The sequence below is a fragment of the Lolium rigidum genome, chromosome 4, assembly GCF_022539505.1.
Source record: "Lolium rigidum isolate FL_2022 chromosome 4, APGP_CSIRO_Lrig_0.1, whole genome shotgun sequence".
Classification (NCBI taxonomy): Eukaryota; Viridiplantae; Streptophyta; class Magnoliopsida; order Poales; family Poaceae; genus Lolium; species Lolium rigidum.
The window spans coordinates 247054829-247082156 of NC_061511.1; the positions used below are offsets into that span (position 1 = coordinate 247054829).

A 27328-nucleotide genomic window follows, 5' to 3' on the forward strand; every position below is an offset into this window, starting at 1 on the left:
ATGTGAAGTAACCCGAGGAAATGCACAAGGATTCAAGCACTTACTAACAAAACGTCGACTTTGTGACACCAAGCGACTGAGGATCTTTTCTTCTCGAGCAGCTTGCTCAGTTAGTTTGTCACTCAAAGCAGTTTCTGCGTCGTGAAGCCTCTTCCGAAGATCTTCAACACCAGCAGCATCTGCCTTGGCCTTTTCAGCATCTGCCTTGGCCTTCTTGGCATCCGCTTCAGCCTTCTTACGAGCCTTTTCACTTTGCTCCAATTTTTTAGCAAGTGCATCAGCACGCTTGTTGGCTTCCGCAAGATTTTCTGCCAAAATAGTCAAAACCAGTCAAAATCACGACAAGAAAGGAGTGAGAAGTCGTGGGCCAGAAGATGCAGCAAAATATTACCTTCAGCTTTGCTAGCATATTCACGGTACCCGACGAATTGGGCACCGAAGCGGATGAACTCCTTAATCAAAGGCTAATAAAGAAAGATAGAGAAAGAAAGCGTCAATATAGTAAAAAGCTCGACAGCACAAAGCAAAAACGAGGCAAACAACAAAAACAGTCGATAGCATCGGAAAATACTTAGCACAAAAAAAGAGAGAAGGGACTTACATCATCCAAAAGAGGAGTCGTGGAACCACCCTTGCCCTTTTTGGTGAAGGGACACAGGGGCTTGCAGGAGGAGTAGGCTGTTCGGTGTTTTGTTGAGGAGGCGAAGATTCTTCTCCTTCAACGTGCACTTCTGAAACAACTAAAGTACGCGACGTACTCGTTTGAGCAGTCGCGTCAATAGCTTGCGTTTCTTCCTCATCACCACTACAGTAAAATGGCGACAGTATAAGAAGCAAGATAGACAAAAAAACGTCAAGAGCAAAACAGTAAGAAGCAAGGGGTAACTTACGAGCTGACGAGGGCATCATCGTATGGATTGAAAGCTGCCTTCTTATCTGAAGGGCCAGCTTCTTCGGCTTTGGAGGTGCCGGAATCTTCGACTTCATCTCTTTTCCTCTTGTTCCTTGGAGAAACAGCATGAGGAAGGGAGTGTGTCGAGGCAGTAGCCTCAGACTCAGCGTCTTTTTCAGAAGAAGCCGCAGATTTGTGAGAACCCGTGACTTCACTTTCAGGGCGCGAGGTGCCTTGGTTGTCATCATCGACAACGGTACGGTCTTCAACTTCTCCACCCTCAGGAAGAGGAGGAAGAGAAGCGAGAACGGGGTGGTTCTGAGATAAAGAAAGAGTGTCGGTAAAAAAGAAGTTATGCAAAAAAAAGCTAGCAAGACAGTAGTCGATAAAGTAGTAAAACTCGAGGAGACAATATAGCAACTAAGAGGAAAAATTACCTCGGGGAGAGGATTGGCGCCACTATATGGCGCAATGCGGCAAGAGGATGGAATTGGATCCTTCTTGTTGAGCGATGAGATTTTGCGGATAAGCTTTTCAAAATCCTTCAAAGGAAGGTCTTTTGAGAGCCTGTCGACATCTTCTTCACCAGCATACTTCCAGAGGGGATTTTTGCGAGCCTGGAGAGGCTGCACTCTAATCCTAAGGAAATAGGCAGTAATCTCAATACCCGAAATTTCCTTGCCACGGGTGTTCTGTAGCTCGTGGATGCGAGTCATCAGCGCTTCTGTCGCCAACTTCTCAGCTTTGGTAGCTTCAGCATCCCAGGAACGGCGGCGAAGGATTTTAGCTTCTCCGTCAAAAGGGGCGATGTTTTCCTCCACTGGATTGGAGCTTTCTTCATGGATATACAACCACTTCTTCCGCCAACCTTGGACGGAGTCGGGGAATTTGATGTCGAAATATTCGACGTCAGAACGAACACAGATAACAACGCCGCCAATGTTGTAGGCGACGTTGTGGGAGCCATTACGGCGGAGGAAGAAGATACGCTTCCACAGAGCCAATTAGGTTGGACCCCGAGGAAGCACTCACACAATGTGATAAAAATCGACACGTGGAGGATGGAATTGGGCGTCAACTGATGCAGTTGAATCCCATAGACAAACAAAAGACCCCGAAGAAACTCATGGATTGGGGGAGAAAGACCTCGGATGAGGTGGTCAACGAAACTGACCCGATACTCGATTGGAGGCCTTGGATAGCTCTCCTCCTTGGGGAAGCGGAGCGAGTTCTCCTTCTTGCTGAACCCCATCTTCTTCAGCAGGTTGATGTCTTGGGCAGAGATCTTGGATCTCTCCCACTCGGCGCTTCCCAGATCCGCCGTCGCCATCTTCGACTCTGGAGTGCTGTGCCTAGTCAAACGGATGCGAGGCGGCATCAATGAGCTTGGCGGCGAAGGGTGTGAGTGTGGTTGAGCGCTTGAAGCAATGGGAGCAATGGAGGATTTTGCAGAGGAGAAGCAGAGGTGCGGCGCGAAGCGAAAGGACTAGAGGAGGAAGACGATACCTTTATATAGAGGTGCGGTGAATCGACGCGCCGTTGGATTGAGAGATTGTGGGACAGATGGTGTACACGTGGACAAGGGGTAAAAAGTAATTTCATATGGACGAGAAAGCACTGGAGCTACAGTATGTGCGCCAGGAAAAGCGGAGGACGTGTGTCCCCCACTTGCACGACGTGTCAAATTGATGAGGTTTCTGGGCCCGCAAGGCAGAGAGAGAGCGGTTCTCGCGTTTTCCCGATACTTTGGTCGTGGCTGTCGTCAACAATGATGTCACCTTGGTAAAAGAAAATCTCGGCTATGAAGCTTCACAAGAACGGCGACAGCAGAAGATTATTGTTTATTTCGGGAGCCTTTGATCAAATACAAGTTTTTGCTCAAATGCTCGGGGCCTACTTTGGAAAAAAGAAATATTCGAGTATGGCAAAATAGAAATGGCGAGAGCCTCTGACCAAACGCAAGCATTTGTTCATAGCCTCGGGGGCTACTCCCATCGGGAGCGCTGTTCGCGCACCCGATAGATATAAAAATTCGAGAAAAAATGACAATATAGCGACATGAGGCATTAGAATGTTGAGCCTACAACCAAGCACTAGTCCTTGGCTGTAGCCTCGGGGGCTACTCCCATCGGGAACGCTGTTCGCGTGCCCGATGAAATTATAAAAAAGAAGAGAGAACAGAGAGAGGAAAAAGAAAGAAAGAAGAAGTGAGTATATTTCGAGTTATACAAATAACTCTACATATACTCCCATCGGGAAGGCAAAATAAGTCATCCGTTGACTCAATAAAATGTGCTATTTCAATAGCCGAAAAAGCACTCGACAATATATTCTCAGAGCGCCAAAGTTGCGAATAATCTCTGAATGCCGCAAAATTTGCGAAGGTAAGACCCCAGATCCGTTCTGAGCGGCGTGGCGCCGTCTCTGACGTCGGTTTGCTATTTTTTTCCGTATCAACAGATACGAAGAAAAATCCTAACGGACGCGTTAGGTACCCGATAAAATATGACTGGGACTCGACAGAATGGTAAGACCTTAAGCGGCACTCGTCGAAGTTTACACCAGTATCCCGAGATCATGTCCAGGGACGTGATCTTGAAGTAGGTTTTTGCGGATTGCCACTAGAGCAGTTAACTAGTACCTGATCCGTCAGATGAACTAGCCCCAACTACCATTATCCATGTGCAATATATAATTTCATATCCAAAGATATATGATAAAGATCAGAGCTATTGAACAAATATAAAGTTGGAGATTTTCCCTGACTCTGCGATTCAAGCAAAATCTCGGGGGCTACTGACATAGGCATCCCCAATGGGCCTGCCGAAGATGGTACCCGGGGTTTATTGAAGGCCCACGACCCGAAGGATAAGAAGATTCAGAATCCCAAGATACTATTAAGGAAAGCTAGAGTTGTAATAGGAGTCATTGTTTGTAATCTTGCGGGACGGGTTAGAAACCCTCCCGGACTCTGTAAACTTGTGTATCACGAATCCCTCGGCTCCGCCTCCTATATAAGGGGGGGTCGAGGGACGAAGAATGGATCGAATCATTGTCTCACAAACCCTAGTTTTTACATCGTCGAGTACTTTTCGGCTGAAACCTTCGAGATCTACTTGCCCTCTACATCCAACGAAACCCTAGTCTACAACTCGTAGGCATTGACAAGTTAATCCCTTGTCAACCAGTCTTATACTTTTATGATTAGTCACCATTCGTTCTTCGAGCATTTTCTTGAAAGCATAGCTGTCATTCTTAGTTTAATGTGCTTGTCCCGGAATAAGATTAATTGTGGTATAACTGTGATTCTTGACTCTTTCGACATTTTTTACTTCTAGTCTTCTCTTGAACTTCAGAGGTTCCCCGGCATTTATGTTTTGCTCCACAAATAGGGCAAGCGAGATACCACTTTATCATATCATATTATGAACATTGCAATCCTTGAAATACTTATGTTTCATGTTGCTTATTATTGTGTTGGTATCCTTTCGTGACTTGCATAACTATTAAGTATTCTTAGTTGCATGCTTCTTATTATGAATTGCCTGAGCATTTGATCATGTAGTGAGAATATATACATCATATGAAGCAAATATGTCCGCGAAAGTTTCTTTTATTGCACTCAGTTGTCACTGAATTGCTTGAGGACAAGCAATAAGCTAAACTTGGGGGAGTTGATACGTCCAAAACGTATCTACTTTCTCGAACACTTCTGCTGTTGTTTGCCCTATATCTTGTGTGTTTTGAATACAATTAACACGGACTAACGCTGTTTTCAGTAGAATTGCTCTGGTGTCTTGTTTTTGTGCAGAAATCCAACTTTCGGGAAAAATCAGGAAAATATAGAAAAAAAACCCATATTTCACCTGCAGACTCCTGGAGCCAGAAGACGAGATGGAGGGGGCCACGAGGGGCTCACACCTTCCCTAGACGAGGGCCAGGGCTTGGCCGTGCCTAGGTGTGGTATGGCCGCCTCAGCCACCCCTCGATCTCTCCATCGCACTATAAGAAGCCCCTGGACCTAAAAACCGAGGGGGTTCGACGTTTTTCCAGAAAGAGTTTCGCTGCTCCACCGCCACCAGAAACCCCAATCCCGGGACCAGAAGTTCCGTTCTGGCAGATTTGGAGGAGATCATCGCCATCGCCATCACCGACGCCTCTCCATCAACCATCCATGTTTCCCCCATCCATGTGTGAGTAATTCCCCGGTGTAGGCTGTAGGGGATGGTAGGGATTGGATGAGATTGGTCATGTAATAGCTATAAGATTGTTATGGGCATAGTACCTAGTATCCGTTGTTAGTATTTTTGACATTGTTGCAACTTTCTATGCGTAATGCTTGTCACTTTGGGCCCGAGTGCCATGATCTTAGATCTGAACATGTTATTGATTCATGAGAATAATTATTGTTTTTTATCATATCTGCAAGTTGTATACACACATTGTTGTCTGGAACCCGAGGCCCTAAAGTGACCAAGAATTGGGATAACCGGAGGGGATGGCTATAATGTAGGATCACGTGTGTTCACAGAGTGTTAATGCTTTGCTCCGGTACTATATTAAAAGGAGTACCTTAATTACCAGTAGTTTCCCTAGAGGCCCCGCTGCAACGGGCTAGTAGGACAAAAGATGTTGTGTAAGTTTCTCATTGCGAGCACGCACAACTAAATAGGAACACACACTTAAGGATATATTATGCTAGGATGCTTTTATCATTTGCAATGCCTATGTCTTGCTATTACATGGACTTTGTCATTTATGCAACGCCCGTTCATCCATCCCTATGCCTACAGTATTTTAATCCTGTTGTCTACTGCAATCATTGCTACTGTTGTTTTTATTTCACTACTGCTGTTACTATACTTCACTACTCCCACCATTACTATTGATAAACTGTTGCGACTAAGTCTATTTTTAGGTGTAGGTGAATTGACTACTCACTTGTTAAAGCTTATAAATATTTTTTGCCCCCTTGTGTCGAATCAAATTTGGGTTTTACTTCCCTCAAAGACTGTTGCGATCCCCTATACTTGTGGGTTATCACCGACTGCTTCTCCTTCCAGAATGCGCGCGTGGCCTGGACGTCTTCGAGATGGACTCTGCGCAACTACGCCATGAACTGCTCGTCCGCCTTGGTGATAGCAATCCGTCGTGACCTTCGTTGTACCGCCGCGCTTCCCCCTCTGAGCGAAGTACGGCTCAGGAGCGAGACTCTTGGCTTCCGTTAGAGACCTGACCTCCGGGAAGTTCATTTTGTTGTTCGGCTGGGCAAACCTCCACGCCGCAATGTCGTATGCGTGGTCAGCAGCCTCCTTCGTGTAGAAGGTGCCGAGCCACACACGCACACCACCAATGGTGACTTCAGCCGCGAAATGGCCCGCGGGCCGCTTGCGAACACCGAGGAAGCCCGTGTTGGTACGGCGATGAGGAGCCATCTCAACGCGGCAGTGGAGCTCAGAGGATTTTGTGGTGGTGTTGGAGGAGAGAAGCGCTGCTGGTGGTGTTGTGTTGGAGGAGAAAACATGGCTATATGTAGGGAGGCGAGGGGATGAAACAACGGGAAAACTTGGTGGGAGAGAATGGGAGGGAGAAATGGTGGGATAGAAGCGGCGGGAGAACTTGCCGGGAGAAAATGGCGGGAGAGAGGGCGGGAAAGTTTGGCAGGAGAAATGGAGGGAGAGAAATGGTGGGAAAACTTGGCGGGCGAGAATGGGCGGGAGGGAGAGAAAGAGCGGGAAAGTTTGGCGGGAAATCGGGCGGGAAAAAGAAAAATTAGGGTGAGGTTATACCGAGGGTGGCCATCGGCGTATAGGATAGCTGTGACGTCACCCGGCGGGAGAAGCGGGAGAAAAAAAGAAAAAAAGGGGGAGGCCATGCCGACGGCAGCCCTCGGCATAGCCCTGACTCCGTGACAGGGCCATCACGGCCTGGCTGGGGTGGGTCGCGTGCTCACGCCTACGCCAACGGCCACAGAGGCACCGAGGGCAGCCGTCGGTGTAGCCCGGCATATATGCTGACGGCCCCGACTTTTGGCCTCGGTGTAGGTCCACGCCGTCGGCACCTTGTCCCATTTGCGTAGTGAAAGTGATTGCTTAGCATACGTATTTGTTCTTGCCACTTGTAGGATTTCATCATTTAACACTAATAATTGGTCATCCATGCCAAAATGGACACACGTTGACAGTAAGAATATTGCAACATAAATATGTAAACAGGGAAGTGCATAAACATTATTATTGCAGATCGACCATCGCGATTCAACACGGTTCGACGGTTCACCGAGCTGGCTAATACGGAGAACAGTACAATACATGCAACCCTCGATCAGGTACGTACAATAGCAACTTGAGATGACACGACAGTAGCAGAACTCAAAGGAAGCTTGGGACTCGAGGGGAATCTCAATCATTCATCGAATTTCTCCCTGTGAACCTCGTCCAGGATCACAACAAGAGCCGCGATGAACACGTAGTCGACATGCGGAAACACCGTAACCATAAACGTGTCCCTGTCGAGCAGCACATTCGAAACAGTGAACTTACGGTTCATCTGCAGCAACAAACGGTTACTTTATCAGCCAAAGGTTTTCATGAAGCTTCAAAATATGATACTGTGGTAAGAAATTCGAACCAGTTCTGATACTTACTTGAGCTACCATTGTGGTGGAGTCGCCAAGGTAGAAGGCGCAGGACCTGTCGAAGTAGTTGCCGCTGATCTTGAAATCGCAGACCTGATGTGCGGTGTTTCCAGCCAAGAAGACATCCATCTCCGTCTTGAGTTGGATCATCGAAGATTTCTTCACGCTGAAGAGCAGATCGCTTGCGTTTGAGCTGTCCCCTCTGAACACTTCCCATCTGTGGTGCATACTGAATACCTGACCAAGTGATATTTTAAGTTGAAGTGAGCACATAGACGATGCAGAGAAAGAAAAGTACTCCTATTGTGTCCGATCCACTTCAACGCTAAAGTAATTTCCTACGACTCAGTCTAGAAATTGGAGGTCCGTTAGACTGAATATGGTTTTGCGAAGAAGTTTCCTCATCTCTGAAAGAAATAGCAAATCTGACAACCCACGCTCTGCCTGTCGAACGGATTCACATAAACAGACAATTTGGCAAGAGACAAGCATCTCAGTTTGATTTCGTGTTCCCAATTACTGGTAGGTCTACGGGAATTTGAGCGCCGCGCGCGGGGAAGATCGAGATGAAACACAAACTGGGAGACAGGCAGAGTACCTTCTCTTGCATAGACAGGAGGGGCTGGCCGGCGGCGTCGAGGAGGACGCGGCGGTGCCGCATGCTGAAGATGGTTCCCTTGACCTTGAGCACGACGGCGCCGTTGGCGTCGGTGATTGCGAAGTCGCCGTCGGAGAGGCTGAGGGCTTTCTTGGTCACCGTGAGCGGCACGACGTACGGAGCGCAGAACTGATGCCCCACCACTGGCAGCGGCGCCTGTGGGGCTCCGCTGGCCGCCGGAAGCGCCATCGATCGAGATAGTAGACCTTGAGCTGTTGAGTGGATCGTGGTGTGCTTGCTTGGGGTGTTGTTCCGGACTTCCGGACGGGACGGAGGAGAAACAATGGTGAAGCGAGACAGCCGCTGTAGGTACCCGTTTCCTTGCCTATTTTGTCACCGTCCCGTCGTTTTTTCTGGGCAACTTACAATCCTCCCACCTTTCTCTTCTGTTTCCTTGGCTATAGCTGTGTCGTCCTTGACTTGCTCACCGTATGTGCCACCGTTTCCATGTACTTGCCACCGGACCCGCTCTACCGTCGATGATTTCAAGAGCCGCCGTGTTACACTATACCCTTGTTCTCCGTTCTTACTATGATTTTCGCTTAAATCATGGAGTTTACTTCCGCTTAAGGCTTTGTCTACTTCTACTGTACTTATGGGACCGGAGGAGATTATTTCGAATCCCGGAAAATCGTTTGTCCGTTTACTTCTCCAGGTTTGAACGAAATAATTTTGAGATATCCCTTCCCATTCCGTTCCATTCCATCCCCATCTATATCTATATCTATATCTATATCTATACCTACTAATAAAGGAAGTAAGGTTTCTCCCCACTTTTTTCGTCCGTTTTTGACTTACCCCTGTTTTTCAAACTTAATTTCAAAGATTGCCACCGCACAGTAATAAAATGGGTTGGACGTATACGAAAAAAAAAACCAAGGTCGGTCGCTGTGGCTTCCTTTGCCCGTCGCATGTGTGCGTTCCGTCAAGTCACGAAACCGAAGTGGGCCAATTTTTAATGGGCCTGCGGCATTACCTGGTCCCTAGCTCGCAGTGCCTGCTTCTCCCCTATTTCATTAATCGAATCTGTCCTGCTAAAGCCATCGTAGATATTCAATAGTCCCACCTCGCTTCTATATATGAAATCCCACCGGTTTATATATGTTATTTTTCTGTATGAAAAAAGTCCACTTTTGGTCCTTGAATTCTAGTGAAAGTTCACTTTCGGTCCTATAACTTCTGTCTGGTTCAAAATGAACCTTGAACTCTCAGAATCATTCACTTTTAGTCCTTACCCCGATTGAGCTAGACAAATATCTGCCATTGGTGCCCAAAAACTCAAGGTAACGGTGCAAGGGTAGAGAGACGAGACAATGTTGATAAGCAAACAAGGAGACCTTTGTGGCGCAACGCTTCACGTGAATTAGAAGAGAGAGAAATCAAGCGAGAGACTGGTTCAGGGACCCAAGGGTTTGGTTGTTTTTTGCATTGTGACATTTGGTTTAACATCAGGTAGTTTGGGCTTGGTCTGGTTCTAAACGAATTTGGTTGGTTCCCTATTTTTTCTTTCCACGCCAGTAATTTTCTCAACTCAACTGCAAAGGGATGAAAAATGAACTATTATGAGAGTTCAAGGTTCATTCTAGACTAAAAATAAATTTTGGGACTGAAAGTGAACTTTCCCAAGAGTTTAAGGATGAGAATTGGACTTTCTTCTTTCTGTATTAGCGCAAGTCGCCTTCGAAGTTGGAACAGCAGACAGATATGGCTACACGGGCCAAAGATATTGGGAGGAATAAAGGAAAGTTGCATCCTGACATATGAGGAAGGAAAAGTAGGTAAAAGGGGATCAATGCACAGACCAGACGGGATTGAATTGGAAGGCGGCGAAATTTCAGAAGAAAAAAAGGGAAGAAATTCCCAAATCTCCGCGTGAGAATATATGTACAGAGGAGTTCCCCGGCAGCGACAGGGAAAAAAAAAGGCGCACGCTGGCCGTCGGTCGTCCGACAGGCGGTCTGAAAATCGGTTGTGATTCCAGCCGTTCGATCGCGATCTTGCGGTTAGCAATCAGTTCATCGTCCCCCACGCGGTCTGGTCGCTTTTCTGCTGTTGTCGCTGTGTCAGACACGTTACTTCCTCCTGCTGTGCTGCATGCCATGTCGCTTTCCTACTTCTGAGCTAAGCGGGTGAAGGCAGTACTATATTTTGGTCATCTCACTAGAGCCTAGCTACCACGTGTAGCTGTTGGGATGCTATGCTAGAGTAGAAATAATCCAACAAAAATTTGGGTATTTACCACAATAATAAACAATGATGTTAACAAAAATCAGCAGATATTGTTACTCAAATATGTTTATAATAATAGTTAAGAAAGAAACTACAAATAATTTGGGTGTTTACAACAATAGTTAGCAACAATTTTAACAAAAACAAGAATTTCAACACTAAAAATTTCCAAAGCCAAAAAAATCATTACAACAAATCACCAATATATTTACAACAATAATTAACAACGAAAATAGCAAATAATTTAGGTGTTTACAACAATAGTCAACAATGATTTTAACAAAAAATAAGATTTTCATAAGTAAAAATTCACAGGACAAAAGTATCTTTACAACAAATCATCAATATATTTACAACAATAAGTAACAACAAAACCAACGAAAAATTGGGAATTTACAATAGTAGTCAACAACATTTACAATTTCCCGTGCTAAAATATTTCACAACAAATCCGATAGTTATTTACAACAATATTTTGTAGCTATCACAACTAAATAAATTAGCTAATCCTACATTATCAAAAAAATTGTGAGATATCTATTTGCAAAAATATTCATAAGTTGTTTTCAACAAATTTCGTGGTAAAAATATCGTCCATGGTGACCCAGTACTCACCGACTTGGCACGACGACAACGAATTTGGCTCGTCGGAGTGACGGCGGCAATAGATCCGGTGACCTCGGGCCCATTTTCATTGGTCGCTCGTGTGTTTGGACTTTGGAGCGAAAGACAGACAAGATACCGGTTTGTCAAAAATAGTATATATATTATCACAAAAAATCTAGTTAAAATTTTGCTACTAAAATTCTAACTAATCCTTAACATTTTTACCGCAAAAAAGGTCAACAGTAGCTAGTGTCAGGATATTATTTGACCCGTTGGCTAGTATTACCAGTGCACTAGCTAGCTATCGAGTAGCACTAGTACTGGCAGTACACGAGCAACAAGAAAAGCACTAGCAGTGGTTATGCCCAAGTTAGAAAAGCAAGTTGCGTTGCAAGGTGAGGAGCCCAGGGCGATATGAGCATGCTACCTACTACCCGGGTAGCTAGCTGCGGCGTCAAAAAGTAGGTGGCTGCGTGAGCATGCTCGCCCGGGACAACAAATACAAAGCGCGCACGAGCGAGAGGCAGAGCGACCGATCCGGCGACCCGATCGGTCGTCCGATCACAAGCATTTTCCAAAAAAAAAGGAGGGCGGCGGCGCGGGAGCGAGCGGTCTGAGAAGCAGCGCATCACAGGACCCCGTCCAGTCGTCCAGAACTTGCTCCATGGAGAGGAGGCATAGCTTGAGATATAGTAGTAGGAGGATTGGAATAACTGGTGCGGGGCTTGTAGTACAGAGCAGTGTCAGCGTTAGGAGATTAAGTCCAACCAATGGATTGGTGTAGGCCAGCGTTAGAGCATGTCTAACAGGCCCTTTATAACCCGCTTATCCCGTAAAATTCCGGCGATATACGGGGCAGGCGCGGTTTGTGCCGTCTAGCAGGCCCCGTATTCGGACCGCCCCGTTTCGGCGGAATACGGGGCCCAGGAAATCGGCCCCTCCGCCCACTATTTATCTGGGCGCAGGTGCGAGTGAGGGGTTAACCCTAGCTCCGCCGTGCGCCGCCGCCTCCTCCTCCTGCTCCGGCGAGCAATTAGTCGCTCACCCGCGCCGCATTTCACCCGCCGCCGTAGTACCGCCTCGCCGGCGAGCGGATCAAAGCGATCCCGCTCGCCGGACACCGTGGAGGAGGCGTGGCGGCTCAAGTGCAAGAGATCCGCCGCCGGGAGCCGCCGTGCGGTGTGCCGGTACGCCGGCGCGCTGTACATGCCGGATTCGCTCTGGGAGTACGCCGCGGGCGGGCGGTGGTACCGGCAAGACCCGCCGCTCAAGCCGATGAGCGGCGAAGCCTTCGACAAGTGGCTCGCCGAGTGGCAGCGCGACCGCGCGTCCAAGGCGGCATGGGCGGCGACCATCGGCAGCACCAACGGCGAGGAGGAAGAGGAGGCGGCCTCCATCGCCTTCATCCCCTACGTCATCCTTGACGAGTAGACATAGGTTGATCCGTAGTTAGATGTAGTATGATCCGTAGTATGATTAATGAAGATGAACTTCCCGGGGTTTTTATTTTGAAAATACGGGGCGAAATACGGGGTCTGCTAGACGGAATGGTTCGAAATGGAGCAGTTTTTCGATACGGGGCGAAATGCGAGAGTTATACGGGGCAGCGAAATACGGGGCCTGTTAGACATGCTCTTAGGAGAATAAGGTGTGGTCGAAATTTTGCCGGGCTAACAATGCTAGCTAATTAAACAAACACGACACTTTATTATTTCAGAAAATTAAGCATTTCAATACATTATTAGTCTAATTGTATTATGCAAAGTTTAAGACCGCTTTTTTATGTTCCTAGAAACTATACTACATAAAAATCAATCAACACATTTTATTAGTAAATTGATGTCGCGGAAATTCAATTCGGCTCCCGGGTGCGTATGCTCCCTCTACCAAAAAAACATATTTTGAAATGTCAAAAAATTTGGATAAAAAATTCTACATGTACATTTCCATAATGTATGTGCATTAGCCAAGTTTCACGAAAAACCAATGTTTTTTGTGGTCTATGTAAAAAGAAGAAACTTTATCTTGCGAAAAGCATTATTTTTAGCACTGAATTTTATCTTTTTTATATATGTCACATGATAAGTCAATTTTGTATGAAACAACTTTGTAAGCGTGTAGCACGTGAAGATGTACGTACGAAATTTTTGTTTTAATTTTTTTGAAATTTAAAATATAAGTAAGATGCATTTCAAAATATAGGGAGCATATGCACCCATGTTCCAAAACACCACTCCCATTGATGTCGTCTACTTTTCACTATCATTCAACTTAAATCATCGCGCGATTTTCAAAAGATTGCACGGTAAAGAAACATATTGATCAAGGACTCAATGTTATTTCGATTTAAATGATACACACATTTAGATATAGCGAGTCATTTATCTATCCATCTATGTCCACCAAAATAAAAACCTTTCAACACAAAAGTCATGCAGAATGGTGAGGTGAACCTACTCAAAGGAAATTTCAAATACGACAAATTTGACAAAATTCGGTTAAAACTTCATACACGGAATTCACGATTACGACTGACGAAACTCGAAACCGATTGTCGAAATTGATTCATATCACCGACACACATCTTTTTCATGTACATCTTATTTTGATTTGGAGTATGGTTGTATTGAGTTGAAGAGAGGATGTGTGAAGTAGTGTAAGGTAGCATCATCAAGCATCCCAGTGAAGAGAATGTGCCTGCATCGCTGGAAACGGCTAATCTAAGCGTTTTTCCAGGGTCTAGCCCGGTGATGCTTTGAGAAACGGTTCGTGCAACAATCTAGGTGAGCCCAAGAAGCCAAACGAGCTATTTTTGGCTGGCTCGAGGGCGCTTAGCCTACCAAACGGGCCCATAATGAACCGTTTTTAACGCATGTCACAAGCATCACCATGTCGCCGACCACGAAGTTGAACACCACCATGACACCGCAGTTCACGCCCGTCACAAGCATCACCATGTCGCCGACCACGAAGCGAATACCACTACGACACCGCCGGTCACACCGATCACAAGCATCACCACATCGCCGACCACGAAGACGAACATCACCATGCCGCCACCACCATGGATTATCACCTCTCACTTCTTACCTATCATAAAGATGGCAAGTGAGAAGTTGAGCAAAATACTCCAAAACGTACTCACACATACGTACGAATTACAGTATACCAGCGAGTCATTTATCTATCCATCTATGTCCACCAAAATAAAAACCTTTCAACACGAAAGTCATGCGGAATGGTGAGGTGAACCTACTCAAAGGAAATTTCAAATGCGACAAATTTGGCAGAATTCGCTTAAAACTTCATACACGGAATTGACGATTTACGACTGACGAAACTCGAAACCGATTGTCTAAATTGATTCATATCACCGACACACATCTTTTTCATGTATATCTTATTTTGATCTGGAGTATGGTTGTATTGAGTTGAAGAGAGGATGTGTGAAGTACTGTAAGGTAGAAGAGCGGAAGCTCACTCACTTGCTAAGGTTGCATCATCAAGCATCAAGCATCCAGTGAAGAGAATGTGCCTGCATCGCTGGAAACAGCTAATCTAAACGTTTTTCCAAGGGCTAGCCCGATGATGCTTCGAGAAATGGTTCGTGCAACAACCTAGATGAGCCCAGGAAGCCAAACGAGCTATTTTTGGCTGGCTCGAGGGCACTTAGCCTACCAAACGGGCCCATAACGAACCGTTTTTAACATAAGCGGTGGCATTCCCTCTAAATTCGATTGAAAAGTAGGGGGCAAATATAAAACGACCATTTATTAGTAGGTAAAGATAAAGATAAATATATAACTTTGTCAACTTTAAGATCCGCTAAATTATTAGACTCAGTCTGTCCAAGTCGCTCATCAAGATCAAGATAGAGTGTGCGTGCGTTTGTACTTAGGGCATCTCCAACGCGGCGACCCATCGGTTTAGCAAGTGCATGATAAAAAATGCAATGATGTTATGATAAAGATAAAGAAAAGCAAATCTAATTAGGATATTATTATCTCATGATGTTATAGCGATATATTGCGCTCATATGAAGGATGAAGAACAAATTTAGTAACCCTAGAAATATTGTCTTAGCATAGATACCGGCGTTGTCTAATCTGCCAACAAGAAGTTTCTTTGGCATCTCCAAATATAGTTATAAATATATAAAAGGATATTTTGATTTAGCGTAAGGCCGTAGCAACGCACGGGTTTTGTACTAGTATTTACTAAAAACACTCGGTCGTACTAGTGCAATTTTGAGGAAAAATATTTGAGAGGATTGGGCGAACAGCAAAACCCCCTCCCATCCCCATACCTATCGGGGAAAAAATACAAGAGAAGTAAACATCTAAACGGTAGGATTTAGCTAGGGCTTTTCGTCGTGGATGATCCATCATGTTCAGCGCTTGAAATCGTGGATGAAACAACTCAGTATTCATGTTAGGCAAGGGTTACTGATAGCACGAATAGGTATAACTGCAAGATTGTGGAATTTTTTTTTGCACGGATAGGTGGTAGCGACATTCGTCAGATTGGCGTGAATTGGTGAAAGTTTTTTTTATAATTTTTTTTATCGCGTGGTACACGTGATAAGCTACTCTCAAACAAATAAAAAAGTTTATTTTTATTGTTTGGATTAACTAGATTACATATATTTAACATCCTTTGATGTGTACACTTTTTTGTGCAATCAAAATTCGCAGATTTTATTAGTGTCCTCTTTCTTTGAATTTGACTGACTTTTGTTGTCCTGTTTTCTGGATTTGACTAAATTCATGTACTTAGAGCACTCAAATTAGTTATGTAGATTAGCTAGATTCTTCCAAAGACATTGGGGGTGTTTTCAAGGATGATATTTTTGTTGTGGTAAAAGAGTTCAATAGGACTTGGGTTATGTCTAGAGGAATAAAGGACACGGTAATAGTGCTGATTCCAAAACAAAAACCTAGAGTGTCTAGGATTTTAGACCAATAAACATGTGTAATGTTATTTACAAAATTGTTCCAAATGTATGGTGAATAAGCTCAGGCCATTACTTCGAAATTATTGCACCAAATCATAGTTCATTCATCCCGAAAAGACTCAATACTGATAATGGAGTTATAGTTTTTAGTGCATTCATGCTCTACAAAACAATAGTGATGGAAACGGAAAATTATGTCGATACAAGCTGGATCTGGCCAAAGGCGTATGACATGGTAGCTAGATTGGAAATATCTGGAAGGAATTCTGTAGAAGTTTGATTTCGCAAAACAATAGATTTCTTGGGTCATGACTTGAGTCCGAATAGTTATATATTCAATCCGTTTTAATGGAGACGTTCTGGAGAAATTAATTCAAACCAACTAGAGGACCACGATAAGGAGATCCATTATCACGTTATTTGTTTTTATTTGTTGCAGATGGATTATCCATACTGCTACAAAGAGAGATTGATGCTAGACAAATTAAAGAACCGAAGGTGTGTAGGCGCAGCCCGGGCATATCACACCTTTTATTCGCCGATGACAACCTTCTTTTCTCCGAGGCTAGTGTAGACCAAGGAAACAAGGTCAAAACTGTTTTGAATAAATATGAACATGCTAGAGGGCAACTTCTTAGTCCTGGAAAATGCTCCATGTTGTTGGGATATAAGTGTATAGAGACACAAGGCCACCATTGGACTTATAAAATGTAGGTTTCAAGGAGAAGTACATGGGTCTTTCAGGACTAAGATGGCAAATGTCAGCTGGTCAAGAAGAAAATCAAAAAGCGTGGCTCCGAGAAAAGAAATCTAGTGAAAATTGTATATTAGATAAATAGATATTGTACATGAGATAAATAGACAATGGCTCCGAGAAAATAAATTGTCAAGGGGAAAAAAAATTGACCAGCAGATAAAATAAAGGGGATACTATTCAGCAAGAGAGACAAGACGAGGTAGAAATCTAGGGAAACCCGCCTGATGGTTGGATAAAATGTGAACTTGGATGCAAGCTTCTTAAAGGAGCAGAAAAAATGTGCCTTGGAGTGGTTATGCGAGACCATAGTGGAATGTCCTTCTTTCATCCTGGGATATCGTTACAACTTCTGAATCTGCAACAATGGGAGAAGCTATTGCCTATCTTGAAGGACCGAATTACTAGGGAAAGGCTTATAGCAGCACTCCTTACCGCCGGCGAGTACGGTTTGCAAATGCCGGCGGTAAGACCTTCCAGGGTGGCCTAAACCTACCGCCGGCGAGTTGGACGCAAGGCGCCGGGGGTGCGGGCTTTACCGCCGGCGAACACGGAAAGTAAAATGCCAGGGGTAACGAGTGGCTGGGCGGGCCACCCAGCCTGCACTTACCACCGGCGATTTGTGCCGCAAGCGCCGGGGGTAGGGGGTTGTACCGCCGGCGAACCAGGAAGTGAAAATGCCGGGGGTAACGAGTGGCTGGGCGGGCCACCCATCCTGCACTTACCGCCGGCGATTGCGCCGAAAGCGCCGGGGGTAGGGGGGCTGTACCGCCGGCGAACCCGCAAGTGAAAATGCCGGGGGTAACGAGTGGCTGAGTGGGCCACCCATCCTGCACTTACCGCCGGCGTTTGTGGGCCGTAGGTGCCGGCGGTAATTGGCCCTACCGCTGGCAAACGCGCATGTAGGCGCCGGCGGTAACCTGGGATATGCCATAACTCGACCAGCCACCTACCACCACCCTCACACACTCATATGTGATGGCAAATCAACCCAAGCACTTGTTATCTCATTCTCCCACCCATTTTAGCTATTTCAACCAACAAAATATGATGTATTTGAGCAAATCATGCACTACCTAGCCCCTCTAGCATGATTTGCATGATTTAGATCTAGATCTATCTCCTCCCACCACCTTTTCCACTAGATCTAGCTAGATCTCTCTATTTGTAGATCTCTCTAGATCTCTCGAGCATAAAGTCGACGTGTGACGTCTCTCCGGTGCTTTTGGACGTCGCGTCAACTAATAGGTATATAAATACTGAGTGGAATGTTCATGAGTTGGTGAAAAGTCGCGGTTACACTAGTAGAATTGCAAAAGGCGCGGTTCCATATATGTAAATGCATTGTTTTGCATTTGTTTACGCGTGCAGGAACATTGAGTTGCCAATGTTTTGCCGGAATGTTGATTAACTTCCGTTCCGGCGAATTTTGGAACTCCAAGCATGACAATATTTAGCAAAGGTCATGCCGAATTTTTTCCGTGAAAACCGAGACGGCGGTGTAATCAATTATCTTGTCTTGTAGGCGGCGATGGTCATCGCGATGAGGGAAAGCGTCGTGGATAGATACGTGGAACGCGCGACGGCCGACATGTATCGAAAAAAGCGAAAGGATATAATGTGTCCTTGTCGAAGATGCAAGCTAGGATCGTTGTTTGACCCCTTCTCGAGCATAGTGAATCAACACCGCTCAGGTATAGTTTCATGGAGGGGCATACTCGGTGGATGAGTGATGATGGAGATGATGATATCGATGGTGATGGAGATGATGATGGTGGAGATGATGATAACGAAGGTGATGGAGAGGATGCCCCACACGACAATGGAGACGAGGTTGAAGAGGATGGCGCACACGTTGATGGTGATCAAGAAGGCCGAGAAGAACATGCGGCCGACGAGGACATGAGTAGAAATACCCTGCTAACCGCTGCCGTGCAGGACCGTCATGTTCAAGAACTTCTTCTCGAAGCAACACATCGACCGACCCCAAAATCGCTGGTAGACGGAAGGCTAAGCTAGATCAACTCGAGGTAGACTCGAGAACTCCGTTGTACGATGCAGCTCGTGGGACGGAGGAGAGCCGTCTGAGATACGCTCTCGATATTATGGAGATGAAGGCAAAACACAAATGGACGGACACAAGCGTGGACGAACTCTTCGGATACTTGAAGATCCACTTTCCTAAAGATAACACGTGTGCCGGTAGCCTACAGGAGGCCAAGAAAATCGTGTGCCCTCTCGATTTACCGCACCGTAAATACCACGCATGCATCGGTGACCGCGTAATATATCGGAACGAGCATGCCAATCTCGATACATGCCCACGAGTGTGGCGAATCTCGATACAAGAGAGGGACAAGAAAATCTCCTCGAAAAGTTGTGTGGTACTTCCCGCTCACGCCCGTCTGCAGCGGTACTTCGTGGACCCCAAGGAAGCAAAGCTCATGCGCCGGCACGCGGAAAGAAAGGAGGCGGTGATGCGTGATGTAGAACGGGTTGAAAACCCAGTGCTAACACACCCTTCGGATGCAAGCCGGTGGAAAACATTAGACGATGAGTATTACGAAGAATTCGGGAAAGAACCAAGGAACATCAGAGTTGGGTGCGAGCACCGACGGACTCAATCCGTTTGGGAACCAAAGCAGCAAGCACAGCACTCGGCCCATGTTTGTATGGATGTACAACCTCCCTCCATGGCTATGCCTCGAAGAAGAAGTACATACACATGAGTATGCTAATCCAAGGGCCGACGCAGCCAGGGAGCGATATCAACCCGTATCCGGAGCTATTGAAGGAGGAGCTAGTCACTCTGTGGGAGGAAGGGACGAAACTTGGGACGCCTATGGACAAGAAACTTTCCGTATGAAAGCCGCACCGTTGACGACGGTGCGGGACTATCTTGGATTCGGATATATCGCGTGTCGGGTGTGCCACGGACACAAGGCATGTGTGAGGTGCATGGAAAAGACGCCATTTTTACAGACTGGGTAAGGATCCCGGGTCTTCAAAAACCGTCTACATGAGGCATCGAATGTGGCTTCCCAAGAATGACCCGTGGAGGAAGCGTGGAGACCTGTTCAATGGGAAGGATGAGGTCGAGGGACCTCCACCTAGGCGAAGCGGCGAAGAGATAGATACTTCTGTTGAAAAACTGGAAAGATCGCCCTCCGGCGGGTAAGATAAAGATCCGGAAGCGGAAGAAAGGAGACAAGAGAAAGAAAAAGGAACCCGAGCCGCTCTTGGGGGTATGGAAAAGGAGGTCCGTGTTTTGGGACTTGCCGTATCGGAAGATCCTCGGTACGCCTCATAGCCTTGATGTCATGCATATCACGAAGAACGTGTGCGAGAGCTTGCTTGGCACCGTGCTCAACATGCCGGAGAGGACCAAAGACGGGTCGAAAGCAAGACACGACCCGATGGCCCTTGATATCGAAAAGAGCTTCATTTCGCCCAGGTTGACCAGGAAACCGAGGAGGAGGAGACGGATGGTCGCAAACGCAAAAGGGTGGCCAAGCAGCGCGAAACTCCTCTCCCCTCCTGCTTCACTCTAAATCCCGATGAGCTCGAACAATTCTTCAAGTGCCTACTAGAAGTCAAATTTCCGCTAGGCTACGCGGGGCTGATACGCAGATGGCTGGACCCGACGAAAAAAATCTTCAGCGGGATTAAGTCTCATGACTGTCATGTCATGATGACGCAGATACTTCCGGTTGCTATCCGAGGGATAATGGAACCGCACGTTCGTGCAACGCTGACTGACCTGTGTAACGTCTTCGACGTCATCACTCGAAAGTCGATAACCGTCAAGAAACTCGGGAGGCTGCAGGAAGAGATCGTCACCATCCTATGCGAGATGGAGATGTACTTCCCGCCCGCATTCTTTGACATCATGGTCCATCTGCTGGTGCATATAGTGGACGATATCGAGGATCTCGGGCCCGCGTTCCTTCACAACATGATGGCGTTAGAAAGAATGAACGGCTTCATCAAAGGATACGTTCGTAACGAGGCACATCCGGATGGAAGCATCGTCCGGGGCTTTCTCACCGAGGAGTGCATCTCTTTCTCAAGAATTATTTAAACGAGGACGACCCACGTCCGGTTGGATTGCCCGCCAACAAGCACCTCGGCAGATTCGAGGGAGTAGGCCACAACGCTGGCAGGAGGGAACTCGACGCCGATCAAGATGATAGGAGAATAGACTTTAACAGGGCCCACTTAGTAGCACTACAACACATGAACGAGGTAGAGCCTTGGGTGGATCAGCACATAAACATGATCAAGAGCAGGGCTGACAAGCCGATGACGGAAGAAGAGGTATTTAGAGCGCACAACTCCTCTTTCGCGAGCTGGTTCAAAGACCAGATTGATGCCAAAATGGCAAGCGACGTAGACAAAATGATATTGGCCTTGTCTTATGGGCCCGCCCCCAACCTCATGACTTATCAGAAGTACGACATCAACGGTTACACATTCTCCACAGAGGAGAGAGACAAAAAAGCGACTACCGGAACTCGGGTGTGACGATGGAATCGTGCACGGGTGAAGAGAAGAAAAGGTACTACGGAAGGATCGAGGAAATCGGGAGCTCGACTACGTCGGGGAGAAGCTACCGATGTTTCGTGTCGGATGGGCTACGGACGTCACAAAAGAAGATGCGTATGTCACCACCATGCGACTCGCCCCCAAATCCAAGACCAAGAACCCCACCGCGCAAAATGAGCCTTGGGTATTGGCTAAGCACGTCGAGCAATGCTTCTTCATAACCGACCCGTCAAGGCCCAGCCGTGTTGTCGTAAGGAGAGGAAAAAGGGCCCTCGTCGGAATGGATGGAGTGGCCGACGAGCAAGACTTCGACGGCCTCGTCGGAGACCCAATGATGGAAGAACCCGATGAAGACGATAGAACCTACACACTAAGAAGAAGAAGGACGACGCTACCTAGGTCAAGTGTTCCTCCGTACACAAGGAGTCGCGACGATACCGGTGGGGTCACAAGGACCAAGCGGAAGGGCAAGGAGAAAATGCTTCGAGTGTGAAGAATTGTATTTGTGTATTTCATGTTTATCCTAAATTTATGTGTTGTTTTTTTATCGGATATCGCCGAAAGGACTTTGAAATCATTCAAGAATTAAAATCATAAATTTATGTCTCGCAATTTATCCTTCAAATATAATAACTAGAAACAATGAAAGAGGTCTTAAGAAAAGAGAAAAAAGGGTGCCTTTCTTGCACCCACAGGGATTCGAACCCTGGGTGCTTCGGCTGTGCAACTGACTGGAACCACTGCATTAGCGAATCGTTTTTGTATAAGAGCATGGTTTAAACAATTAATGATGTCTCGCCAGCTGGGAAGGGGTAATTTATTTATCCCCGACGAATTTGGTCGATTTCGCCGGTGGTAAATGAACTTGGGCCCACCTGTTAGTGGCTCAAATCTTACCGCCGGCGTTTACACCAAAACGCCAGGGGTAAAGCGTGCACGACTTAGTCGTTTGGTGGCCGCGCGTTCTTCCCCCAAATTCCCCCGTCGCCGCCTCCCCCAAATCCCATGCTGCCGTCGTCGAGCCACCGTCGCCGCCTCCCCCAAATTCCCCCGTCGCCGCCTCGCCCAAATCCCCTGCTGCCGTCGTCGAGCCACCGTCGCCGCCTCCCCCAAATTCCCCCGTTGCCGCCTCCCCCAAATCCCCTGCTGCCGTCGTCGAGCCACCGTCGCCGCCTCCCCCAAATCCCCCACCGCACGCAGCAGCAGCAGCCCCACCGACACTCCCCCCCGCCCGCGCGCCGATCGGAGCCAGCCGCGCGTCATATCCAGTTGCCGGTGGGATTGAGGCGGGCTCCGGCGCCGACGACCCCGTCGGATCTGCATTCCGTAGCGGACCTGCCCGGCGCGAGCTCTCGTCTCCCGTAAGTCCCCATCCCTCTCTCGTGTGGTCGCGTAATATTTCTCTGTTTTTGGATGTTGCTGTGGCTCGATTGCGCTTGGTGCTCCTGCAATGCGTGTAGGATTTCTGCTGTGTTTTTTGAGCTTTTTTTCGACAGTTCGAATAGCGTTCGTTCAAAAAAAAAACTTCCCCACAGGTTCTGCGAAATTATGATTTAGGCTTTCATGTGCTTAATCATGCCGTGATGCTGTTTTTTTGGTTGAATAATAATGGCCTAAGCTAGAGCTTTAGAGTCTGTATTATAAGAATGCAACAGAATGTAAATCGGTGTCATATTATATAATCTTACTGCAGTGTTATAAATAAAATAAAATAATTAGTATTGTTAATCCATCGGCTTCATCAAAGTTCATCATCAGTATATGAAACATAACTTAAAAAACTATGAGCACAGTTAATGTGAACTGAATGGGCAGCAAACTTATGACATTTGTTTTCTAGCAAACTGTAGTAATCATGTAGTGGTTGTCACTCAAATAAATAGAATTTAAAAAAAGATGAAATATGTATGTTAACAGAAAACTATACCTGTTTAGAAGTTTTCGTTTCACTCGAGTCGGAGAAAACAATCTGACCTAAGCTTATGTTTAAAGAGCCTGGTCGAATTGTTTGCATGTCTGCCTGTCGGGGTAGCTTCACTTATGTTTAAGCCAAATGGATTCATATTGTCTGAACATAGAAGCCAAGATGGAGATTGTCTGAACATAGTATCCTGACATTACCCCTGCCCTATCAGTCATGAAGATGTTAAGCCCTTTACTTGCTGTAGCATTTAAGATGTTTATTTGGAATCAATATTCATATGTGTCATTTTTATATGTGGAGACTAAGTGTTGAATTTTCTGAATTGCAGGAACCACCGCAGGAACAAGCTGCCTCTCCGACCTCGTCTTCACCGCTCACTCCTCCGGAAGCTCAAGGTAATTAGACCCGAGCATATGTTGGACCTGATGTGGTGGTGTGCTAGACCCGAGCATATCGTCGGAGGCTCGTGTCATTGCTATATTGATGCGTCCGGAAGGAAAAGTTGTGTGAAATGTGTCTCGTAGGTACATTGAGTGCCAATGTTTCGCCGGAATGTCGATTAACTTCCGTTTCGGCGAATTTCGGCACTCCGGCATGACCATTTTTAACAAAGGTCATGCCGAATTTTCGCTGTAGGCAGAGAGATTGCAATTAAATGAAAAGCATAAGCTTAACGAGCTAGGGTAGTAACTAGTAGTGGATTTCCACCCTGTTAATAATTAAAGCATGCTATGCTATGCTATGATATTAAAGCATATCTTTCTTTTTTATTATGTATTTATATGCATCCTTCTTTGTGATGGATAGTGTAGGCACCCATATCCAAATCTGAAACCTGAATTGATGACTGAAACATATGTGGAGTAGTTTATGTCTGAAACCTGAATTGATGACTGTGCTACTGTACTCCAACTCCAACTTGTAACCTACATTGAACAATAGGTTTCTGGATCAACTGAACATCACTAGTGACTAACCATGCTACTATGCTACTTTATATGAATTTCTGAATTTTTCAAGTGATAGTTACAGTATATGAATTTCTGAGTATATTTTTAAAATGAACACTTACAGTAGCTTTTGCACTTACAATAGCTTGTGCACTTACAGTAGCTTGTGCACTTACAGAAGGTAGCTAGCGATGTCGTCTTCTGCAGACCCCAACGAAGACGTTGACGGGTCTTCTCAGCGGAAGTTGGATGAGCACTACAGGGCTCATGGTCTCGGATCAGCCGGAGGACCTTCCAAGGGGCAGCGATGACGAGTCCTCGGAGGAGGGGGATGATGAGATGGACAACGATGGTGAGGATAAGAGGGCCGCTGCCGACGAGACCACCGACGGTGGCGTTGCCGGGGTAGCTCGGATACTACTACCGAGGCCAAGAGGAAACGGAAGCGGCGGCGCCCAAACGGGGTCGGCACCACTCGTGACATAATCACCGCGGTGGACGCCAAGACCGGGATTCCTACCGAGCCCAAGCACGTGGCGAAGGGGTACGGCCTCCAACCGGGAGCAATCCTTCGGGACGTCGTCGACGTCAACGAGACGAAACTCCGAACCAAGAAGAAGCGAGCATCCGCAGGCCCAACTCCTTGCGCGGCTGCACGTACGGTATGAGTTCCCTGTGGAATACAGGAACGAGGATACCAAGGATAACATCGTGAACAGACGAGCCATCTCTAAGTTCTCCAAGAACCTCAGCGGTTATAAAACCATGCTGAGGGGGATGCTTGGTAACAATGAGACTTGGGAAGAGATCCAGCACCACTTCCCGCGGATGACGCCGGAGCGAGTATAATAAATTCTTGGAAAACGAGGAGCTCGAGTACACCAAAAGACAATCGACCTGGGGGAAGGAGCTGGCGGATAAGAACATCGGTCACCACAATCTCGGTTGCCGTGGCTTCGAAGGCAAGCAGGCGGTATGGGACAAGGAGGACCAGGCCTACATAAATGCTGGCCTCGAGCCCCCTTTTGCCAAGTACAAAGACCCACTCTTCAGGGCATATCTCAGGTCCCGATACCATAGAGAATTGGCTGGGAAACGTGTCACGAAACCTGATGTGGTGGTGGGAGTTGAGTTGGTCGCCGACGCGAAGGTGATGGCACTTGAGAAAGCGATGGTAAGCAATTTACCAGCCTTATTAATTTGATACTGCTCACCAAGTCCATTACATTCTAAAATTGTTCATGTTACTTCGGCGCTGATCGGAACAAGCAGCCGCCGAATCAGCCGGCTCCTCGTCCCGGACGTCGACCGACAAAGTCCCGTGGGACACGCCTTTTATCGTGGGTCCGAACACCGTGAAGGCGCGGCCGCTTTTGGACAAGCCCCACCGTGTCCCCGGCGCCGGAGGAGGTCGCAAGCTTGCCGACTATGGCTTGGACGTGCCCGCAAGCACTAGGGAGTCGCGGCAGGCGCAGAAGGACCGGGAGCACGAGGCTCTTCCGAAAAAGGTGGCCGACTTGGAAACAACCATGGAGCAACGCGTCGCTGCCGAGGTTCAGCAACGAGTCGGTGCCGAGGTTCAGCAACGCGTCGCTGCCGAGGTTGCTAGCAAGGTCGATGACGCGCTGGCCAACGGGGTCAATGAAATCATCCCCGATCTTGTGCCGTCGATGAAGAATTACTTCGACGCCGGCGATGAGGGACCGATGCCGGTTATCAGCCTAGGCGCCAAGCAACTCGGACAACCGGCCTCCAACTAGACACGCTCAATGCACACCCAACTTGGTGACTCCACCCGCCGGCAATGTCGGCGCTAGAGAGGATTCGCCGGACCCGGGGGGCCCCGTACTAGCCCCTCGGCCACCCTGCACGCCCGGCCTCGGTCCTTCAACGCGAGCCGAGCTCGACGCCCTCACGGTAATTAATTTAGTCTCTCAAGCTCTACAAATTAGTTACTTTGTCGTCGCCCTCTCTCGACCTACACATGTTTTCGAGAGGAGAACGCGACTCCTTGCACGTTGCTACCGAATGTGGACAACAAGTGGAAGGCCGTAGCGAGCGGCGGTGTCATCCCGCCAACACGGCGGATTTTCCACTGCGTCGGGATGGATGATAGCGTGAGCCGGGTTCGCGTGAACCGGTCGTTACCGGGATGCCAAGACCTCCATCCTCCTTATCAACCCCGGAAACGGAAACCCCGCTCACTCTCGGGGACCTCAAGAATCACATCCTTCTATGGCCGAAAGCCCTAATTCGGCTGAACACCGCCGCCTCAGGTTCGGAGGCAAGCTATGGCATGGTCACTCCTCAGGATGCGACGGCTTCCCCGAGTCCTCCACCGGCTGGTGGTCCTTTTGGGCCCGATAGCCAGCCCGACAGTCAGCCCGAGAGTCAGCACGGAAACGCGTTGGACGTCGATCAAGCTCCAATCGATACGTTCATCGCTGAGATGGAGGGCGACGGGGTTTCTCCTTACAAGCCACCCGCCGATCGTACGCTAAAGAAGAAGTTGTTCCTTTCACAAGAAACTCCCGAGCAGGAAGACACTACCGCCTTCACCGCTCCACCCCGAGTTGGGCTTACCTCGAGGACACTCCTTGGTGCGACCACGGAGGGTATGAAACAAAACGCCACTCCCGGTTGCAGGTAAGAAGAAGGCCGGGGAAGCGGAAGAAGTCCGGAGATGTTGCCGCAAGCAAGAAAGTGGTTAATGACAAGTTGCCGACCCCGTGGAGGAAGATGCATCACATAGGCCAGCCTATGCTGCCGGCACACATTGTCCAGCAGGTGACGCCGGATATGAGGAGCTTGCATGATACTGTTCTAATGAAGGAGGACTTCGAGATAGAAATCCCTCGTACCCGGTTTTGACGGCGAAGGTGCCCACTGGCTTTGGCTTTGTCACCACATACCCTGCGGACTTGATGTTCATTCGATATGAAGACATCTTCAGGCTCTTGAACATGCAACAGCTCGACCGAAACTTGGTCCGCCCCCTATCGCTCAGACATGGCGCACGATATCGCCATGGAGAACACGGCGCACATCGCTATCATGGACCCCTTCTACATGACTCCGGATGTCGTCCGTAACGAACAAGCGTTTCTAGCGAAGTACATCAAGGATTTCTTGGTGTTAAACAAGGATAAGAAATGCTTTGTCATACCATATTTCCGCGA

General features: G+C 47.3%; 1 protein-coding gene across 1 annotated transcript; it reads right to left on the bottom strand.

Annotated features, from left to right (window-relative positions):
• Nucleotides 1-7100: 7100 nt before the first annotated feature.
• LOC124650155 (protein LURP-one-related 15-like) lies at nt 7101-8445 on the bottom strand. Its single transcript, XM_047189709.1, has 3 exons — nt 8128-8445; nt 7539-7766; nt 7101-7441 (listed from the first exon to the last, which is right to left on the bottom strand). The coding sequence occupies exons 1-3, from the start codon at nt 8374-8376 to the stop codon at nt 7298-7300; spliced, it is 621 nt and encodes a 206-aa protein (XP_047045665.1). The 5' UTR covers nt 8377-8445; the 3' UTR covers nt 7101-7297.
• Between the last annotated feature and the right edge of the window lie 18883 nt (nt 8446-27328).

What these genes read in the sequence shown, in the direction of transcription:
- LOC124650155 (XM_047189709.1), bottom strand. Translation starts at nt 8,376, where the DNA reads ATGGCGCTTCCGGCGGCCAGCGGAGCCCCACAGGCGCCGCTGCCAGTG. An exon ending in TCCTGTCTATGCAAGAGAAG is followed by an intron (nt 7,767 to 8,127) that starts GTACTCTGCCTG and finishes TCACTTGGTCAG; the next exon opens with GTATTCAGTATGCACCACAG. An exon ending in CCACCACAATGGTAGCTCAA is followed by an intron (nt 7,442 to 7,538) that starts GTAAGTATCAGA and finishes TTGTTGCTGCAG; the next exon opens with ATGAACCGTAAGTTCACTGT.